Below are 21,508 nucleotides of genomic sequence, written 5' to 3' on the forward strand. Positions count from 1 at the left end.
AGAGGGAGGGTTACCACCATCATTTAATAAATAGCAGGGCAGTACTTGGAAAGTGTTATACAACGAACAGGTATAACTTTAGTTCTGAAGTCTAAATGAGTCCGGCACATCCCATGTTTCTCGTAGAAGCACATAGTACTTTTTGCTGTGTACATCAGAGGACCGGATGTTTGCATCCAGAAAGAATTAGGTATTTTATCAGCACTGATTTAATTTCATCTACCCAAAAAGAATGTGCTAGTATGTTAGTTAAAACCTAAATGTCTTTTCTTAGCAGTGGAACTCTGGTATTTTCACATTGATATTTGTTTCATTGCTCGAAGGTCAGTGCTCTGATGGACATTTCCTTTGAAAAACCTAAATGATAAACATACAATATTCGCATCATTGCATTTTTACAACTGTATTCCATGGCACGTTATTATAGTACTACTTTATAAAATATAGAGAACCATGCATCGCATGAAACACAGAAAAAAGGCAGTACATTGAAAAAAAGTATTTACCACCAATGGGATTTCCTGGCTTTTCAATGGAAGGCTTCTCTGGATAACCGATAATCATGAGTCCAAATGGTGAACCGGGTGTTTCCACTATGTGGGTGGTAGGCTTGTTGCCAAACTCATATATTGCTGTGGCGTAGTCAGTTCCAGGAATTGGTTTCCACTCAATATTAGAAAGTGATTTTCCATCAAAGGTAATTAGAGGCACTGCTGATATTTTCACTATGAGGATTGCCCGATTTTTTTCAACTTTGGGGTTACTTGTAACTTTATACTTGGGGGCATATCCCATAGTGTGTGGGATGTTGAGCAAGTAGGGTTCATATAACTTGTCCCCAATTTTCCCTGCTGTGCCGAAATATGTCACCTGGACCAGCTGATCAGCTGTGATGGAGAAAGTGGTCAATTCCGGTATTCCAATCTGGGTTACCTCTCCAGCTTTCAAGGTTTGGCTTTGCTTGTGGTCTCCTACTTGAAACTGTATATTAGTAGGCCGGGACGCAACAACAAACACCAGGTCAGTATTTCCTGGACTTGCCAATGAAGGGAAGAGGAATTCTTTTCCCCATTGGCTGACTGGATGAAGAGAAATAGTTACTTGATAGGATGGGGTGACTGTCTCAGGACTGCTATAGCCACTGAATACTGCAATGGGTTTTCTGGCAATGATTCTAGTGCCAGACAAATTGCCTTTGCTTTTCATGCGGATCACCTCAAAAGGTTTGAGGGAGGCAGTGATTTTAGTTCCTGGTTTGTACGTTTGTCCTTGGAAAACCACAGTTTCAGTCGGGTAGATGTCAACATTGTTTGGTTCTTGAAAATTGGCAATTGAAAACTCTTTATTATCATTTTCCGATTTCCCAGGAGGTGTCAACACATAATACTCAACTCCATGTTGTTGTAAAGGAACAGGTTCAATGGTCTCAACACGGGAGTCTATGTGGAAGATAACGTTCAGTGATATTGGGTTTGCTGATGTAATAATAAATGGAGCACCTCCTGAATCTTTCTGCAGCATCCCAGGAGGAATAATGATTGTGATGGTGGTCGTCTGTCCCTTTTCTAGCGTCACTTCTTTCCTAAACTTGGCTGGTTCATAGATGATGGTGACAGTGGTTGGCTCCTGGGCAGTGACTTGGAACTCAAACTTCACAGGTTTCTCAGTATGGAATGTTGGGATGGGAATAACAAATTCCTTCCCCACAGGCACTGACGGATTTTCACCACCTAGAACAAAAAAGATCACATCATCACTGGCCTATCACTCTCTATTGTAAATATTGTAAACTAGATGTATGTATCATTCACTTGGCAAATCACTCAGAAAAACAAATACATGATAGGCATAATGCTTGATTAAATCTTAGCCATCTCTCATTACACTGGGCAGCAATCAGGTCCATATTTATTTTTTTCAACTAAAGCAAATATGTCTTGGCCTTTGCCAATAGGGGCTTTCCAGCCCCTATGTTTTTTTTCCATCTCATGTTTTTATGTTACACTCTGAATGATTTAGCATTTTATTGCGGGGCCTTTTCATATGACCAGTGGGCATGAAAAAGTAATAGTACAGCAAGACATTAGTCTGCAATATAGAAGTTAATTTCTGTTCAAGTCAAGGCTGTAATACACCCTGTTGTTCAGTAGTACAGTTATACATAAAGCTTTTTTACCATTCCAAGATGGCAGGCACGTTATTTGTAAATTTAGTTACTATTTTGAAGCTATAAAACAAGAACACAATTTGAACAATACCTTTCCAAGATGGCCATTCGCTGCTATATTTAATTTGTTTTATTTTCCATCATGTATTTTGTTAGTTGCTGCTTAGATTTAGTTTGTATTTAAACTGCAGTAACTTTCCTTTAGAACTGTATTAATAAGCAAAATAATTCTCCAAGCTATTACACTGTAAAATGGCAGAAATGTTGTTTACATCAAGGTCATATTAGACAATAAGCTTAACTCTTTCAAACATTCTAGTACATGCCAACTCTTTTCAATTCCTTTCAGTTTTCTTAGTACTGGATTTGTTAATTTCTAGCACTTGGCAAAAAAGGGTGATTCGGCAATGAATAAGAAGTGATACCTGCTATGTATGTTGACATATATTTGTTGTTTTCTGTAAACACCTTACATATTTTTATTTACTTTTTTGCCAATTTCTATGTTTTTTATGTACAGCGGAGTGTATGCCACTGAGAGACAGCATTAGAGCTTTTTTTCAAAATTAATCATGCCTCCAGGAAATATTCAAAACTGAACAGTTGAATGTGTAGTTTTTGGCTTCTTTGGACAAGCTTTTTAAATTAATCATCTCATCATGATCTAGCAGTCTCTGTTAAGTGTATGGAAATAAGTTTCAAATGTGTGCTTAAATTTATTAATTGACAATGGGAGTTCTAGAGTTATATTTGGGGAATTGTGAAAGCATTACTCAGATCCCACTGTATTATCTATATTTGAGTTGGGCAATTAACTTCTGCTGAGATGAGTTAAAATAAATACTGAATTTTTCTAGTCTGTCTTCTTTACTGTTAGAATGGAACCAATGAATGTAAGGACCATTAGCTACCAGGTTCTTTTTGTCACAGTATTACTAGGATATTAAAGTGAAATCTCAGCAATTATCACATAATGAGATCTCCATAATAGCCGATCACAATATTTCTAAACCAGATTGCATTGTACACCTTGCACTTGTGGAACGGTTACTCTAAGTGAAGCAATTTTGAGTTGAGGCTTAGTCAGCCCAATAGAGCTGTGCAATTTATTAACAAAGAAAATAATATGGCAATGAACTGCTTTTACGCCCTAAGTCAGCCTTCTGCAACTACATTGCTGACCTCATCACCTCGCTCGACATAAAGTCCAACAACTTCATTTTCCTCAAGGACCTCAACTTCCACCTTGACAACCACAATGACATCAACAAAATCAAACTCTTCAATAGCAAGTACAACATCAAACTCACCCAACTCGTCCACGACCCCAAACACACCGCAGGCCACACGCTAGACTCCATCTTCACCTCCAGCAACCACTTCAGGTACAGCACACCATGGAAAATACCTGGACTGACCACTCCATTGTCCACTTCAACATCACAAGCTCACTGACCTCTGCCCCACTCTGCCCAACGCTCTCCACTGCAGCTGAGAAAAGTCTCAAATGACACATGAACCAATGTCCTCAATACCACCCCACCCTATCTCCTTTAACAATGTAGACTACACCATCAGAAACTTCAACAATTGGATCATGAGCTGCACCACCAGAGTCGCTTCTATCGACAACAACACAGAAGGTCCATAAAGCAGGCTAGCTGGTACACTTTGGACCTCAGAACTGCTAAACAACACTGTAACCCTGGACACCAACCTCACCCTCAAGAAACAAATTGCAAAAAAAATAAAAACAGCCGGGTACCAGCTCCTCATTCTAAAGAAAACAAGTGCAGTTCAAGCCCTCATTTGTCTCTGGATAGTAATAAAGCCCTGCTTCATGGCTTTCCAGACTCCACCCTAGTACCCCTTAATGATATCCTTAATGCCCCTGCATGTCTCATTCAGGGCCCGAAGAAATGTGATCATATCACCACCGATCTTGATGGAATGGTAGACTCCCCTTGCTGGCCTGCACCATCTTCAAAACCGGCTGCATAATTTACAAAGCTATCATGAAACAATCCCCAACTTATCTCGCAGACATGCACACCGTCTCTGATGGTTCTTGGTATACCCTTAGCAAGTACAGTATCAGACAGTACACCAAGAGGTGTAAAAAAGAACAGCGGCAGGCCTTTTCCATCTATGCACCTGGAATGCGTACTAATATCCTTGTACCCATCAGGACCACCACAGTGCTGCTCTTTGAAAAGTACTGCCGGAATGGTTTAACAGTCCACAAGCCAGCTGCATCTACTATCACAATGACTCAGAGATTTTCTTTGATCCTCTATTATTACTATTAAAATAGCATTAACATATATACATACACTCAAAGGTTTTCTCTGCATGGTTTCTGGTCACTCAGATATGGCTTATGTATTGGTGCTAATTTTATATTGTATTTTTGACTTTGCATTAGTGTCCACATAGTTCCTAATTGTGGCATCCCATTTATAATGACTTAAAAGATCTCAATTACGGGGCGGATACATCTCACTGTAGGCATGCTTAAGACCTTCCGCTCGCTCCGTACAGACATTGCCGGATTGAGCCGCGAGTTGCGATGCAGATGGAAGACACAAGGAGAATGGCGCTTTTCTGGGACCACAGCTGTTGCACCACCATTGATGTATAACCGAAGATTTTACTTGTTTCCGCTGTAATTTAAGGAAGAAATCTGCAATGCACATGTCTTTTCCATTCTCCGGGGAGCTGCCAGGTTTCTCACTGCAGTCTGTAGGCGCATATTGTCTGTCTAAAGCGTGATCATGTAAGGGGTCGAGGGTCGCTGGGGCAGGCTCCCAGTGAGTGCTAGCTCTTTAGGTGCAAACTGTAGGAATATCTGCCAATAGCAGATTAAGCAGGCGCCTTCATAGTCTATAGAGCTGGTCTTGATATTGGAAATGCAGCAGCCCTATAATAGAGGCCTCAATTCCAGCTCTGGGATGGTTGACTCACCTCGGCATATTCAAAAGGGCAAAAGACATCAGCAAATACATAATGATTTCCCCAGTGTATAGTGTATTGGTAAAGGTGTAGACAATGTTGCAAATGTTTAACTGGTGATCACATTTCTGTTTACTATATTGTGTCATCATCAACCTCTATATTGAGTCGCTTGGCGCTCTACTTGCAGATAACAGCCACAGGATTCACCAATATGCCAATGATACACAACTCAAGTTGAAAGTCTTCTCTGTTTAAGGAATAATTCCTTGCACACTGTCTGCACATCACCCTGTCCTTTATGTCCAGCATCTACCTTAAGCTCAACACAACCAAGACAGAGTCCCCGTTATTTGCCAAGAACTTTTCCATCTATGCACGCAGGATCGTAAACAACATCCCTATATGTATCAGGACCGACCAAGCCTTGATCCTGTTTAGGAAAGTGTTGAAGACCGCCTCTTAAAACAACACTCCAGTACAATGAATGATCCATTTACAACCCAGCTTTCACGCCTATTACTTGTGGACTTCATGCTTGTCTTTAACCATGTACAGTGTTCTATTACCCTTTTGCTAGTTTCATGCTACGGCAGAACCATATTCATACAAATGCACATAAGAACAAAAAACAGGAAATATTAAAAGGCAGGCTCCATGACATGATTCACTTGGGTTCACCCTGGACACCAATCTCACCCTCAAGGACCACATTGCCAAAATAAATAAAAACAGCTTGTTACCAGCACTCTTGTCTAAAGAAGGTGAAATTGTTTCTTCCACAAAACAACTGCAGTTCAATCGCTCATACTCTTGTCTCCGAATGGTGGTAATGAACTAAATAATGGCTTTCCAGACTTCATCCTAGCACTCCATAATGTAATGCATTTCTCATCCAGGGCCTGAAGAAATATGATCATGTGAGCCCCATCTTGATGGAATACATTAAACTCATTTTGCCGGCCTGCACTATATTGAAAACCAGTTTAATGACTTACAAAGCCATCATGACACACACCCCGCTTTTGTTGAGGACATGCTCACCTTTTCTGATGGTTTCGGTATACCCACAGCCCAGACAGTATCAGACACTAGGCTAAAATGTGTAAAAAAAATAAAATAAAAAATCAGCAGCAGGCATTTTCTGTCTATGCACCACGGATGTGGACCAGTATCCTTGTGTCCATCGTGACAACCTCAATGTTGCTCTTTGAAGAGTCCCAAGTCACAATGCTTTAACAGTCAACAAACCAGATGTGTCTCCTATCACACAATGACTCAGGGGGTCATTCTGACCCCGGCGGGGGGCAGTCGCCGCCCGCCTGGCAGGAACCGCCATTTGGACGCTCCGCGGTCAAAAGACCGCTGCAGCCATTCCGACCTTCCTGCTGGGCCGGCGAGCGCTAACATTGTTAGTGCCCGCCGGCCCAGCGGGAAGGTGGCCTGCAACACTGAAGCCGGCTCCAAATGGAGCCGGCGGTGTTGCAGGTGTGCGACGGGTGCAGTTGCACCCGTCGCGCTTTTCACTGTCTGCTAGGCAGACAGTGAAAAGCAGGCTGGGGCCCTGTTAGGGGACCCCTGCACTGCCCGTGCCAGTGCCAGGGGCTCCCTGGGGCCCCTAGACACCCGTCACCGCCAGCCTCTTCCTGGCGGTGACAACCGCCAGAAACAGGCTGGCGGTAAGGGGGTCAGAATCCCCATGGCGGCGCTGCTAACAGCGCCGCCATGGCGGATTCGCCCAGCCGGGGGAAAACCGGCGGGAAACCGCCGGCCCCGGTTTTCTGACATCGGCTTTACAGCCGCGGTCAGAATGGGCAAGGAAGCACCGCCAGCCTGTTGGCGGTGCTTCCGTCATTCGCGGCCCTGGCTGTCTTTGACCGCCAGGGTCGGAATGACCCCCTCAGTGTTTTTCTTTGACCATGTATAGGTCTCTGCTGCCTTTGGCTAGGTTCTCACTATTGGAATACAACTTCATATTTGCATCCATAGGTATTTTCCGCATGCTGTCCGGTGGCACTGGCATGTGGTATGTGTTTTTTTTACTATTTTAATTTTGTTTTTTCTTACTTCACATGAGTGACCAGACAGTTCCAAATTGTGGCATCCCATTTGTAATGACTTGAAAGATGACTGGGAATGGTAGAATAGCACAGAATAATAGGCACGACTAATGGCAATATCATTAATCCAAAAAGTCCTAGCTCAACTGTATTGACCAGTTCCACAATAACCTGTTGCAGGCTATTACAGGAGGGATATACTATCTAATACACATAGACCAGTTTATGATCAATTTATGATCACAAAGTTAAGGATCAATTAGGCTCAGGTTAGGAAGTCAGCAAACAATTGACCTCTCCTGATAAATGTTGATGAGGCAGGGTGGGCACTAGATAGGGGGTGAAGCACAATGGCAATGACATCAGAGGGAGTGGTAATCTAGCTTGTAGTGTATTTGAGTTTTAAAGCATGTGAAAGAGAGGAAAGACTAAAGGAATATAATATATATCCATCTCGTACACATTTTTAACTATACATCCAACGCATTTACCAGGTACATGGAGGAAATAGCCATCTGCAACACACGTTTGCTGAGTTACCATTTAACCTCAGTTTACACTGTTGCATGTTTCATTTAGGGACCCGTCAATTACCCCTGGAGCCACCCGTGCAACAGGAGTACAGTGCTGGCTCAGAAAATCTGATAATGAAGCATGTCCACTGAGTGAGAGGGAGGGTTACCACCATCATTTAATAAATAGCAGGGCAGTACTTGGAAAGTGTTATATAACGAACAGGTATAACTTTAGATCTGAAGTCTAAATGAGTCCGGCACATCCCATGTTTCTCGTAGAAGCACATAGTACTTTTTGCTGTGTACATCAGAGGACCGGATGTTTGCATCCAAAAATAATTAGGTATTTTATCAGCACTGATTTAATTTCATCTACCCAAAAAGAATGTGCTAGTATGTTAGTTAAAACCTAAATGTCTTTTCTTAGCAGTGGAACTCTGGTATTTTCACATTGATATTTGTTTCATTGCTCGAAGGTCAGTGCTCTGATGGACATTTCCTTTGAAAAACCTAAATGATAAACATACAATATTCGCATCATTGCATTTTTACAACTGTATTCCATTGCACGTTATTATAGTACTACTTTATAAAATATAGAGAACCATGCATCGCATGAAACACAGAAAAAAGGCAGTACATTGAAAAAAAGTATTTACCACCAATGGGATTTCCTGGCTTTTCAATGGAAGGCTGCTCTGGATAACCGATAATCACGAGTCCAAATGGTGAACCGGGTGTTTCCACTATGTGGGTGGTAGGCTTGTTGCCAAACTCATATATTGCTGTGGCGTAGTCAGTTCCAGGAATTGGTTTCCACTCAATATTAGAAAGTGATTTTCCATCAAAGGTAACTAGAGGCACTGCTGATATTTTCACTATGAGGATTGCCCGATTTTTTTCAACTTTGGGGTTACTTGTAACTTTATACTTGGGGGCATATCCCATAGCGTGTGGGATGTTGAGCAAGTAGGGTTCATATAACTTGTCCCCAATTTTCCCTGCTGTGCCGAAATATGTCACCTGGACCAGCTGATCAGCTGTGATGGAGAAAGTGGTCAATTCCGGTATTCCAATCTGGGTTACCTCTCCAGCTTTCAAGGTTTGGCTATGCTTGTGGTCTCCTACTTGAAACTGTATATTAGTAGGCCGGGACGCAACAACAAACACCAGGTCAGTATTTCCTGGACTTGCCAATGAAGGGAAGAGGAATTCTTTTCCCCATTGGCTGACTGGGTGAAGAGAAATAGTTACTTGATAGGATGGGGTGACTGTCTCAGGACTGCTATAGCCACTGAATACTGCAATGGGTTTTCTGGCAATGATTCTAGTGCCAGACAAATTGCCTTTGCTTTTCATGCGGATCACCTCAAAAGGTTTGAGGGAGGCAGTGATTTTAGTTCCTGGTTTGTACGTTTGTCCTTGGAAAACCACAGTTTCAGTCGGGTAGATGTCAACATTGTTTGGTTCTTGAAAATTGGCAATTGAAAACTCTTTATTATCATTTTCCGATTTACCAGGAGGTGTCAACACATAATACTCAACTCCATGTTGTTGTAAAGGAACAGGTTCAATGGTCTCAACACGGGAGTCTATGTGGAAGATAACGGTCAGTGATATTGAGTTTGCTGATGTAATAATAAATGGAGCAGCTCCTGAATCTTTCTGCAGCATCCCAGGAGGAATAATGATTGTGATGGTGGTCGTCTGTCCCTTTTCTAGCGTCACTTCTTTCCTAAACTTGGCTGGTTCATAGATGATGGTGACAGTGGTTGGCTCCTGGGCAGTGACTTGGAACTCAAACTTCACAGGTTTCTCAGTATGGAATGTTGGGATGGGAATAACAAATTCCTTCCCCACAGGCAATGACGGATTTTCACCACCTAGAACAAAAAAGATCACATCATCACTGGCCTATCACTCTCTATTGTAAATATTGTAAACTAGATGTATGTATCATTCACTTGGCAAATCACTCAGAAAAACAAATACATGATAGACATAATGCTTGATTAAATCATAGCCATCTCTAATTACACTGGGCAGCAATCAGGTCCATATTTATTTTTTTCAACTAAAGCAAATATGTCTTGGCCTTTGCCAATAGGGGTTTTCCAGCCCCTATGTTTTTTTTCCATCTCATGTTTTTATGTTTAACTCTGAATGATTTAGCATTTTATTGCGGGACCTTTTCATATGACCAGTGGGCATGAAAAAGTAATAGTACAGCAAGACATTAGTCTGCAATATAGAAGTGAATTTCTGTTTAAGTCAAGGCTGTAATACACCCTGTTGTTCAGTAGTACAGTTATACATAAAGCTTTTTTACCATTCCAAGATGGCAGGCACGTTATTTGTAAATTTAGTTACTATTTTGAAGCTATAAAACAAGAACACAATTTGAACAATACCTTTCCAAGATGGCCATTCGCTGCTATATTTAATTTGTTTTATTTTCCATCATGTATTTTATTAGTTGCTGCTTAGATTTAGTTTGTATTTAAACTGCAGTAACTTTCCTTTAGAACTGTATTAATAAGCAAAATAATTCTCCAAGCTATTACACTGTAAAATGGCAGAAATGTTGTTTACATCAAGGTCATATTAGACAATAAGCTTAACTCTTTCAAACATTCTAGTACATGCCAACTCTTTTCAATTCCTTTCAGTTTTCTTAGTACTGGATTTGTTAATTTCTAGCACTTGGCAACAAAGGGTGATTCGGCAATGAATAAGAAGTGATACCTGCTATGTATATTGACATATATTTGTTGTTTTCTGTAAACACCTTGCATATTTTTATTTACTTTTTTGCCAATTTCTATGTTTTTTATGTACAGCGGAGTGTATGCCACTGAGAGACAGCATTAGAGCTTTTTTTCAAAATTAATCATGCATCCAGGAAATATTCAAAACTGAACAGTTGAATGTGTAGCTTTTGGCTTCTTTGGACAAGCTTTTTTAATTAATCATCTCATCATGATCTAGCAGTCTCTGTTAAGTGTATGGAAATAAGTTTCAAATGTGTGCTTAAATTTATTAATTGACAATGGGAGTTCTAGAGTTATATTTGGGGAATTGTGAAAGCATTACTCAGATCCCACTGTATTATCTATATTTGAGTTGGGCAATTAACTTCTGCTGAGATGAGTTAAAATAAATACTGAATTTTTCTAGTCTGTCTTCTTTACTGGTAGAATGGAACCAATGAATGTAAGGACCATTAGCTACCAGGTTCTTTTTGTCACAGGGTTACTAGGATATTAAAGTGAAATCTCAGCAATGATCACATAATGAGATCTCCATAATAGCCGATCACAATATTTCTAAACCAGATTGCATTGTACACCTTGCACTTGTGGAACGGTTACTCTAAGTGAAGCAATTTTGAGTTGAGGCTTAGTCAGCCCAATAGAGCTGTGCAATTTATTAACAAAGAAAATAATATGGCAAAGAACTGCTTTTACGCCCTAAGTCAGCCTTCTGCAACTACATTGCTGACCTCATCACCTCGCTCGACATAAAGTCCAACAACTTCATTTTCCTCAAGGACCTCAACTTCCACCTTGACAACCACAATGACATCAACAAAATCAAACTCTTCAACAGCAAGTACAACATCAAACTCACCCAACTCGTCCACGACACCAAACACACCGCAGGCCACACGCTAGACTCCACCTTCACCTCCAGCAACCACTTCAGGTACAGCACACCATGGAAAATACCTGGACTGACCACTCCATTGTCCACTTCAACATCACAAGCTCACTGACCTCTGCTCCACTCTGCCCAACGCTCTCCACTGCAGCTGAGAAAAGTCTCAAATGACACATGAACCAATGTCCTCAATACCCCCCCACTCTATCTCCTTTAACAATGTAGACTACACCATCAGAAACTTCAACAATTGGATCATGAGCTGCACCACCAGAGTCGCTTCTATCGACAACAACACATAAGGTCCATAAAGCAGGCTAGCTGGTACACTTTGGACCTCAGAACTGCTAAACAACACTGTAACCCTGGACACCAACCTCACCCTCAAGAAACAAATTGCAAAAAAAAGAAAAACAGCCGGGTACCAGCTCCTCATTCTAAAGAAAACAAGTGCAGTTCAAGCCCTCATTTGTCTCTGGATAGTAATAAAGCCCTGCTTCATGGCTTTCCAGACTCCACCCTAGTACCCCTTAATGATATCCTTAATGCCCCTGCATGTCTCATTCAGGGCCCGAAGAAATGTGATCATATCACCACCGATCTTGATGGAATGGTAGACTCCCCTTGCTGGCCTGCACCATCTTCAAAACCGGCTGCATAATTTACAAAGCTATCATGAAACAATCCCCAACTTATCTCGCAGACATGCACACCGTCTCTGATTGTTCTTGGTATACCCTTAGCAAGGACAGTATCAGACAGTACACCAAGAGGTGTAAAAAAGAACAGCGGCAGGCCTTTTCCATCTATGCACCTGGAATGCGTACTAATATCCTTGTACCCATCAGGACCACCACAGTGCTGCTCTTTGAAAAGTACTGCCGGAATGGTTTAACAGTCCACAAGCCAGCTGCATCTACTATCACAATGACTCAGAGATTTTCTTTGATCCTCTATTATTACTATTAAAATAGCATTAACATATATACATACACTCAAAGGTTTTCTCTGCATGGTTTCTGGTCACTCAGATATGGCTTATGTATTGGTGCTAATTTTATATTGTATTTTTGACTTCGCATTAGTGTCCACATAGTTCCTAATTGTGGCATCCCATTTATAATGACTTAAAAGATCTCAATTACGGGGCGGATACATCTCACTGTAGGCATGCTTGGGACCTTCCGCACGCTCCGTACAGACATTGCCGGATTGAGCCGCGAGTTGCATTGCTGATGGAAGACACAAGGAGAATGGCGCTTTTCTGGGACCACAGCTGTGGCACCACCATTGATGTATAACCGAAGATGTTACTTGTTTCGGCTGTGATTTAAGGAGGAAATCTGCAATGCACATGGCTTTTCCTTTCTCTGGGGAGCTGCCAGGTTTCTCACCGCAGTCGGTAAGCGCATATTGTCTGTCTATAGCGTGATCATGTTAGGGGTTGAGGGTTGCCTTCATAGTCTATAGAGCTGGTCTTGATGTTGGAAATGCAGCAGCCCTATAACAGAGGCCTCAATTCCTGCTCCGGGATAGTTGACTCTTCTCCACATATTCAAAAGAGAAAAAGACGAGTTACACATGTTCCTGCAGCACGTAAAGGGAAATCATCTGGCAACCTCCAGGGAGCAACACTGATGGCTAGATTTGCATTTCTGCTGGTTATAGTGGCCCAAATGACGTGCTTGAAGCAAAAAGAAATGCAATATCAACCAGGAAAATCAACTGGGGAGAAGCAGGACTGCAGGCAGTCAGTGACCCCTTTCTCCAATCTCCCTAGTTCACCTAGTCCCCCTAACTCCACTAATTCTCTTTGTATAATACTGCCAGCTGCTGAGGTAGGGGCAGGAGGTAGGGAACAGGCAGAATGGTCTGCTCATCCTCAGATGCAGGTATCAATGGATATTCCGTCTGTGGGGGGTGGCTCATGTGGCGGTGGCGATAAGAAAGATTATCCAATGTTCTTTAAAAACGCCAACATCAGGAACCCGGTGACTGGCTCAGCACCGTCTGCAGCAATACGTGCAGGAATTCAGGAATGGGGCCATAGTAAGGATCACATGCTCATATTAGAATCCACATTAAATTTTGCATCTGAGAATTCAATTGAGAAATCTGAAAACAAGCCTGGCGAGCCAGGGAGTCAGAAGCAACTGCTAAGGGATCAACATTTGAAGGTGCAGCTTAAGTTAAGCCAGCAACCAAGCAAGAAGGAAGGTAATCAGTCTTCTTCACGGACTGGACCAGGGCCCGGCAGCAGCCTAACTGTGAAATCTGACAGCTGGCAATCCAGACCAGATGCAATTGCGGACACTGTTCAAGACCATTTTGCAGGAACTATGAGAATTATAGACTACACAAGCAAGGAGATGGCTGCAGGAAACCAGAGGCTGGATAAAATAGAGGAAGTAATGGGGCAGGTCCCAGCACGTTTACTGTAAGTGGAGCAGAGAATATTTAATCTGAAAGGTTGCTCCTCGAGCTGGGCTAAAGAGCTAGACAGGTATCAGAAAAAGCTGTGAGAGTCACAGAGTAAAATAGAGGACATGGAAAACTACGCTAGGAAGTCAAACCTCCACTTTGTGGGGGTAACTGAGGGTGCAGAAAAGCAGGGCAATCATCAGGATATGCTGCAATTCATGGAAGCCATGATAAAACCTCATATTTTGCAAAATCCACCAGAGGATTTGACAATTATGTGGGCACACAGTGTTCCCTTCTAGAGGCAGCCAAATTCTAAGTATACTCGTACCATTATTGTCAATTTAGCAGATTAAAGAATTAGAGATCAGATCCTCACAAAAACAATTTTTTTAAATAATTCTTCCTCGCAGAGAAAGAACAAGCACATGTGTTCTCTGTGACCTCAGCGCATTGAAGAAGAGAACTGATTGGCTTGACTGGCCAATTAAAAACAGCATGGGCTCTATCTTCCATAACTCAGCAATCAAAATGAAAAGTATTACTTAAAGATCAATTTTATTTGTGTACAACCTTGGATGATGCCCAAAACCTTTTGGAGGAAGCACAGACCGGTTAATTTTATATTCTACAGCATCATGATTGTTTAAGAAGGATGTATTTTATGTATCTTATGCTGTGGGAAGAGGGTCAAACTATTGACTTGTGCTAATAAGTAAAGTGGCATAAGGAGTACAAGGGGACAAGCATGTCCGAGCATGGCTATGATTTAGATCTAAAGTGAGTTTGGGAGTGTTTACCTCACAAGCGTGCCATAGTGCTTTTCCAGCACACCCAAGTAGTAAGGGATAGGGGGTAGTGTGGGCAATTCTCCCTCCAGTTTGGGTAGGGCACTCAGGGTGGGGATGGGTTTTGTGCTGGGTGAGTGGGGTGGTGGCTTTCAGGAGGGGGGATTTGGGTTGGAAGGGGGTGCAAGGGTAGTTTGTTAATCAAAAATGAGCAAGGGCAGAGTGGCAAATATGGTTCAAGGAAGGTTTTGTGTAAGGTTCTGCAGTCTTGGGCATCTACATTGATCCATTGTGGATGTTGGATGACATTAGAGGGGGATTTTAGCTGGTCCAAGGAGGATTTATGAAAACTTGGATTGGTGAAGCCTGATTATTTTGGGCTAAAATGCTGCAGGTAAAAATGATTACCTGTAACGGGAATGGTCTCCTGAACAAATAAAAATGTGCCACTTTCTTAAAATGGATTGCTTTGTTTAAGCTTGAAGTTATTTTTTTACAGGAGACTCACTGAGATGGCAATGCGAGAGTGGCGTTACTGTTCTCAAACACATTGGATTGGGATATAAAATAGTTCCAGAGGCACAATGAAGGGAGGTGAATATGTATAGAGGCCACACTATCTGGAAGGGTTCTGAATTTCTGCAATTATTATGGCCCAATTATGGATGAGGCTGAAGCCTTGGAGCACATATATAATCTCGCACTTCAGGCAGAGGGATTATTAGTTCTTGGTGTTGACTTTAACTTTATAAGAGACCTGTCCCTAGCCACCTGCAATAAACATAAGTGACAACTTAAACCGAAGACTTCTCGAATTTTGACTAAACCCAAGCAGGACATGGCACTGGCATCCTGTGGCATCTTAAAAATCCTGATTTCATCCAATATACATAATACTCTGCCAGGTTATAGTCTGCCTCCCCCATAGACTTTTTCTTACTATCAAGGTGGTTGAAAATGGAAAAGGTGAGGCTTAAGCAAAGTCCTTTTCAGACCATTCAATGGTGCAGCTGGAGATATTTTGGGAAGTTGTGGAGGTAAAGAGGCCACAATGGCAATTTAATAAGTCCCTACTTTCTAATGAGAATCGGCTAAATGAAATGTGTCCGTTTATTCCGGATTTTTTTAGATAAATCCTAACACCCTCCCCATCTTCATAGTCTGGGAGGCATCTAAGGCAGCATTTTTCTTTATTTTAGAGGTAATTGCCGGGAACAAAGATTTTCAACAGAAGCTCTATGATGAGAGCAAGAATGTGAGAAAGTATTTGGCATGGTCTACAAAAAGTCAACAAAGTAGGCAGTTAATTGACAAAATACAGGAGCAAGCCGCAGGGGTGACTGAGGACAGTGCCCTACGAATAATGGAGATATTCTTCAATCATTATAGGCAGATTTATAAAGAAGATAAGGCAGTATTGCAAGAACAATTGTCTGACTATTTTTCCTCAGTATGCTTACCTCAAGTCTCTAGTAACCAAAAGGATGTTATGTCAAAGCAAATACTAGGTGAGGAGATAACTTCTGCTCTGAAAAGATAAGGCAAACGCTAAAGCCAGTGGGAGTATGGTATACCCACTGAAGCATATAAGACCTTTGCGGCAGAACTTCTTCCATTTCTAATAATACTTTTTGATGATAAAGGACTCTTAGGGGGTTATTACAACTTTGGAGGAGGTGTTAATCCGTCCCAAAAGTGACGGATATACCACCAGCTGTATTACGAGTTCCATAGGATATAATGGACTCGTAATACGGCTGGTGGTATATCCGTCACTTTACCGTCACTTTTGGGACGGATTAACACCTCCTCCAAAGTTGTAATAACCCCCTTAATCTATTCTGAAGACTTTTAAAGCGACTGTAGTAGTAAGCTTAAGGAAAAAGGTTAAAAATCCCTTGGACTCTAATTCATATAGTCTCATAAGCCTGCTGAACATCGTCTATAAATTATTTATGAAACTATTTGCTGAACGTCTTGCACCCTTGTACTCAGAGGGTCTTGTGCTCCGCAGGTAATCCATTGGGACTAAAATGGTTTTCTGCCCAATAGGATGATGGCTGCCAATACTCATTTTATGATTCAAGTAAACAATTATTTTACATTTACTCAGGAAAAGGCGGCAATCCTAATCATGGATCCTGAAAAAGCGGTTGATCTTGTAAATTGGCAGGCGTTTTTTAAATTTTGGGAACATTTGGGTTCCTGCCCTCATTGATCACTATTTTTAAAGAATTTTATAATGGCATAGAGGCCAAGATTATTATTAATACCAAAGAAGTGGATTGCAAAGGATTAAACGTGGCATGAGGCAGGAGTGTCCATTGTCTACATTGCTTTTTGTTCTTTTTATTGAACGCCTAACAGTCGGGATTCATGCCAATCTTCTAAATATGCCTCCTAAAGCTGGGATGGCAAAGATTAAGCTGTTTGCTGATGATGCAATTCTACATTTAAAGTTTGAGCTGCAAAATGTTCAGAATGCCATCAACAAAATGTTATGCTTTATGCAGATAAGCGGGTATAAAGTTAACCAAGCAAAAACAGACCTCCTTCTATTTAATGTAGCTCGTTCCATACTTCCCCTTAGCCTGCAGTAATTTCCAAATCATCCAATTAGGTACCTGGGAATATATGTGTTGAATAATTATTCTCAATTACTCCAGCTAAACTATGGGGTTATGCTGTTGAAAGTCAAAAATCTGTTGCAGAGATGGACTCTTCTACCTCTGTCATGGGTTGGCAGGATTGCATTAATAAAGATGTCTATCCTCCATCCCTTTATTCTTGTTATTATTCCTCAACGTCCCCCTTAGAATTTTGAGTTCATTTTTTATATGGGCAAGCAAGCAGCCTAGAGTTGAACTCCCTGTACTGAAATTAGATGTAGCCCAGGAAGGTATGGCCTTATTGCATCTTCAGACATATTATCAGGCGACGTTAGTTGATTACATGGTCCAATTGGCATCAGACTCCCTAGTTTATGACAACTTTCTGCTGAATTTAATGATCAATGAAAGCCAAATTAGGCTACCAATCTTTATACGTGCTGCCAAACTCCCAAAGAAGACCAGATATAAGCAGTATCAGTTCTACAGTACTGGATATCAGCCTTTTTTAGGACATGGTGTATTCTGTTTTGTCATGCTTTTATCCCATTACAAGACTGCATGGTTTGGGGCCTGACACTATCTAAGCATGTTTAAGACGGTTATATGTCGGAACCACGGGTGCCTAAACCACACGTGCCTCAACAACGAGGTTGGAACAACGACCTCGTTCTAAACACTAATGCCTTTACCTCGAATGCGTTTACAACGATTTTACCATTGTAAACGCATTCCTGGTAAAGGCAACACCAATTAGCATGCAATACCCAGCATTCTTCCACCCCAGCCCTCCCAGCCCCCCACCCCTTAAACCTAAACCCTGACCCTCCTCCTCCCCCTAAACCCTAATCACCCCCAGCCCCCCACCCAACCCCAAAAACTAAAAATACCCTGAGTCCCCGCCCCGCCCCTAAAACCTAAACCCTGCCCCCCTAAACCCTAATCACCCCCAGTCCCTCCCCCCCAAAACAGCCCCATTCCCAGCCCAACTTACCTCCTCCATTACCGCATCCACTCCGACTCCCTCCTGTACCTTAAACACGCATGTACGTTGTTTAGACATGCGTGGTTAAGGTACCAAAACCAGGAAGTCGTGGAAAACGAAAGCGTTGTTTCGGTTTTGTTTTTCACAACCTTGTGGTTCCGGACTCGTTATTCGGGGTGTTTCCCATTTAAGACATTTGCTAACCTCTATAACCAGACAAATTTGATAACATGAGATGCTGTGGCACAGCGATTAATAATCACTTTAATTTGTTTTAATTTCAATCAAATTAGCAGCATCCTAAAAAAAAATGATATAGTAATGAACGAAGCTGCAAGGCTGATAGCATATTGTATGAATGCAGCCAAATTGAGAGGCATGGGAAATTGGTACCATTTGTAACACCACCCTGCAAATCAGAAATTACTTCCTGACCTACTGCCGAAAATCTTCCATGAAGGAAAGTGTACATTTAATAGTCAGGAATGGGAATTTCTTAGCAAGGTTGGATAGAGATCCCTAAGAACTGTCAATTTCAAGCGTATGGCTTTTCTATCAAGATGGCTGGCATATTATACACCCCGTAGGCTTCATAAGATGTATTCTTTGGGGCCCGGTCTGTGCTTCACGGATGTGGTGGATGGATCAATGTTTTCTTTGATTGCCGTAGCCTTCAGCAATTCTGGTATGAAGTCTTTAATGCAATTAGGTACAGTGCCCAGACTGAGATTTTCTTGACCCTGATGTTGGTACTTTTTGGATTTAAAATGAGCAGTGTAGTTTGCGAAAATATTAACAGTTTTTTATGTCAATTGCTGGTGCAGTAGCCCGCTCCCTGATTTTGCAGGGCTGGAAAACATCAGCAGCCCCGTCATTTCAGCAATGCTTCACCAAAATGAAAAGGACCTAAACTTTAGAAGGGGCCTTTGCCAAAAGGGTTGGGGTTGTAAGAAAATATGAGGTGATTTGGGCATTTTTCTTGCTTTTTAGTTCCTGCAGCCTAGGAGAAGCTATATGGGCAAGCCGCTGTTGGAGATAATTTCCATCATGTGCACTGTTTGCACTTTAATATTGACACTTTCACAATTAAATAGCTAGCAATATGGCCTCTTCATTTGGGGATACAGATGATCTGGCAGATATTTTCTTGTTTCTTTGGGAACTGTTTGCACTTTATCATTGATACTGTTTGCACATTATCAGTATTCATTTTTGTTTAATCTCTGGGTCCGGGGTGAGATTAGCTGTCAGCCCGAATTTGTGATTATGTATGACTTGTGATGGTTGCTAGAAATAGGGTCTCTGGTTGGCAGCCAGTATGCACTCTGTCCAAGCCGAAACCATCACTCTAGTCAGGGTAATGGAGATGCACACCTAGTATAACCCCTGTTCACCCATTTGGTAGTTTGGTCCAAGCAGTGAGGCTTGTCGCAGGGACAATGTGTAAAGTATTTGTACAATCACACACATTAACAAAGTGAAAACACCACAAAAGGACTCAACAACAGGTTAGACAAATAGCCAATATTTATCTGAGTAATACAATACCAAAACAACAAAAATCCAAAATATGCAAACAAAGTTAAGAATTTTTAAAGATTAAACTTTAATATAACACTTAGAAACACAAATGCTTCAATTTGGTGATATCACGGCATCATGGCTGGATAAAATAGAGGAAGTAATGGGGCAGGTCCCAGCACGTTTACTGTAAGTGGAGCAGAGAATATTTAATCTGAAAGGTTGCTCCTCGAGCTGGGCTAAAGAGCTAGACAGGTATCAGAAAAAGCTGTGAGAGTCACAGAGTAAAATAGAGGACATGGAAAACTACGCTAGGAAGTCAAACCTCCACTTTGTGGGGGTAACTGAGGGTGCAGAAAAGCAGGGCAATCATCAGGATATGCTGCAATTCATGGAAGCCATGATAAAACCTCATATTTTGCAAAATCCACCAGAGGATTTGACAATTATGTGGGCACACAGTGTTCCCTTCTAGAGGCAGCCAAATTCTAAGTATACTCGTACCATTATTGTCAATTTAGCAGATTAAAGAATTAGAGATCAGATCCTCACAAAAACAATTTTTTTAAATAATTCTTCCTCGCAGAGAAAGAACAAGCACATGTGTTCTCTGTGACCTCAGCGCATTGAAGAAGAGAACTGATTGGCTTGACTGGCCAATTAAAAACAGCATGGGCTCTATCTTCCATAACTCAGCAATCAAAATGAAAAGTATTACTTAAAGATCAATTTTATTTGTGTACAACCTTGGATGATGCCCAAAACCTTTTGGAGGAAGCACAGACCGGTTAATTTTATATTCTACAGCATCATGATTGTTTAAGAAGGATGTATTTTATGTATCTTATGCTGTGGGAAGAGGGTCAAACTATTGACTTGTGCTAATAAGTAAAGTGGCATAAGGAGTACAAGGGGACAAGCATGTCCGAGCATGGCTATGATTTAGATCTAAAGTGAGTTTGGGAGTGTTTACCTCACAAGCGTGCCATAGTGCTTTTCCAGCACACCCAAGTAGTAAGGGATAGGGGGTAGTGTGGGCAATTCTCCCTCCAGTTTGGGTAGGGCACTCAGGGTGGGGATGGGTTTTGTGCTGGGTGAGTGGGGTGGTGGCTTTCAGGAGGGGGGATTTGGGTTGGAAGGGGGTGCAAGGGTAGTTTGTTAATCAAAAATGAGCAAGGGCAGAGTGGCAAATATGGTTCAAGGAAGGTTTTGTGTAAGGTTCTGCAGTCTTGGGCATCTACATTGATCCATTGTGGATGTTGGATGACATTAGAGGGGGATTTTAGCTGGTCCAAGGAGGATTTATGAAAACTTGGATTGGTGAAGCCTGATTATTTTGGGCTAAAATGCTGCAGGTAAAAATGATTACCTGTAACGGGAATGGTCTCCTGAACAAATAAAAATGTGCCACTTTCTTAAAATGGATTGCTTTGTTTAAGCTTGAAGTTATTTTTTTACAGGAGACTCACTGAGATGGCAATGCGAGAGTGGCGTTACTGTTCTCAAACACATTGGATTGGGATATAAAATAGTTCCAGAGGCACAATGAAGGGAGGTGAATATGTATAGAGGCCACACTATCTGGAAGGGTTCTGAATTTCTGCAATTATTATGGCCCAATTATGGATGAGGCTGAAGCCTTGGAGCACATATATAATCTCGCACTTCAGGCAGAGGGATTATTAGTTCTTGGTGTTGACTTTAACTTTATAAGAGACCTGTCCCTAGCCACCTGCAATAAACATAAGTGACAACTTAAACCGAAGACTTCTCGAATTTTGACTAAACCCAAGCAGGACATGGCACTGGCATCCTGTGGCATCTTAAAAA

General features: G+C 41.6%; 1 protein-coding gene across 3 annotated transcripts in view; it reads right to left on the reverse strand.

Annotated features, from left to right (window-relative positions):
• LOC138246477 (uncharacterized) overlaps positions 1 to 21,508 on the reverse strand; it is a 194,570-nt gene that overhangs the window by 80,919 nt on the left and 92,143 nt on the right. Inside the window, exons 13-14 of one of the 3 annotated variants that reach the window (XM_069201115.1) lie at positions 8,357 to 9,577; positions 507 to 1,730 (exon numbers count right to left, since the gene is read on the reverse strand). In XM_069201115.1, coding sequence (XP_069057216.1) covers positions 507 to 1,730; positions 8,357 to 9,577 — 2,445 coding nt within the window. Of the gene's footprint in view, positions 1 to 506; positions 1,731 to 8,353; positions 9,578 to 21,508 lie in introns of all 3 variants that reach the window. The other 2 variants (XM_069201116.1, XM_069201114.1) reach the window with 2 other exon arrangements.

Source organism: Pleurodeles waltl, chromosome 7, assembly GCF_031143425.1.
Source record: "Pleurodeles waltl isolate 20211129_DDA chromosome 7, aPleWal1.hap1.20221129, whole genome shotgun sequence".
Lineage (NCBI taxonomy): Eukaryota > Metazoa > Chordata > Amphibia > Caudata > Salamandridae > Pleurodeles > Pleurodeles waltl.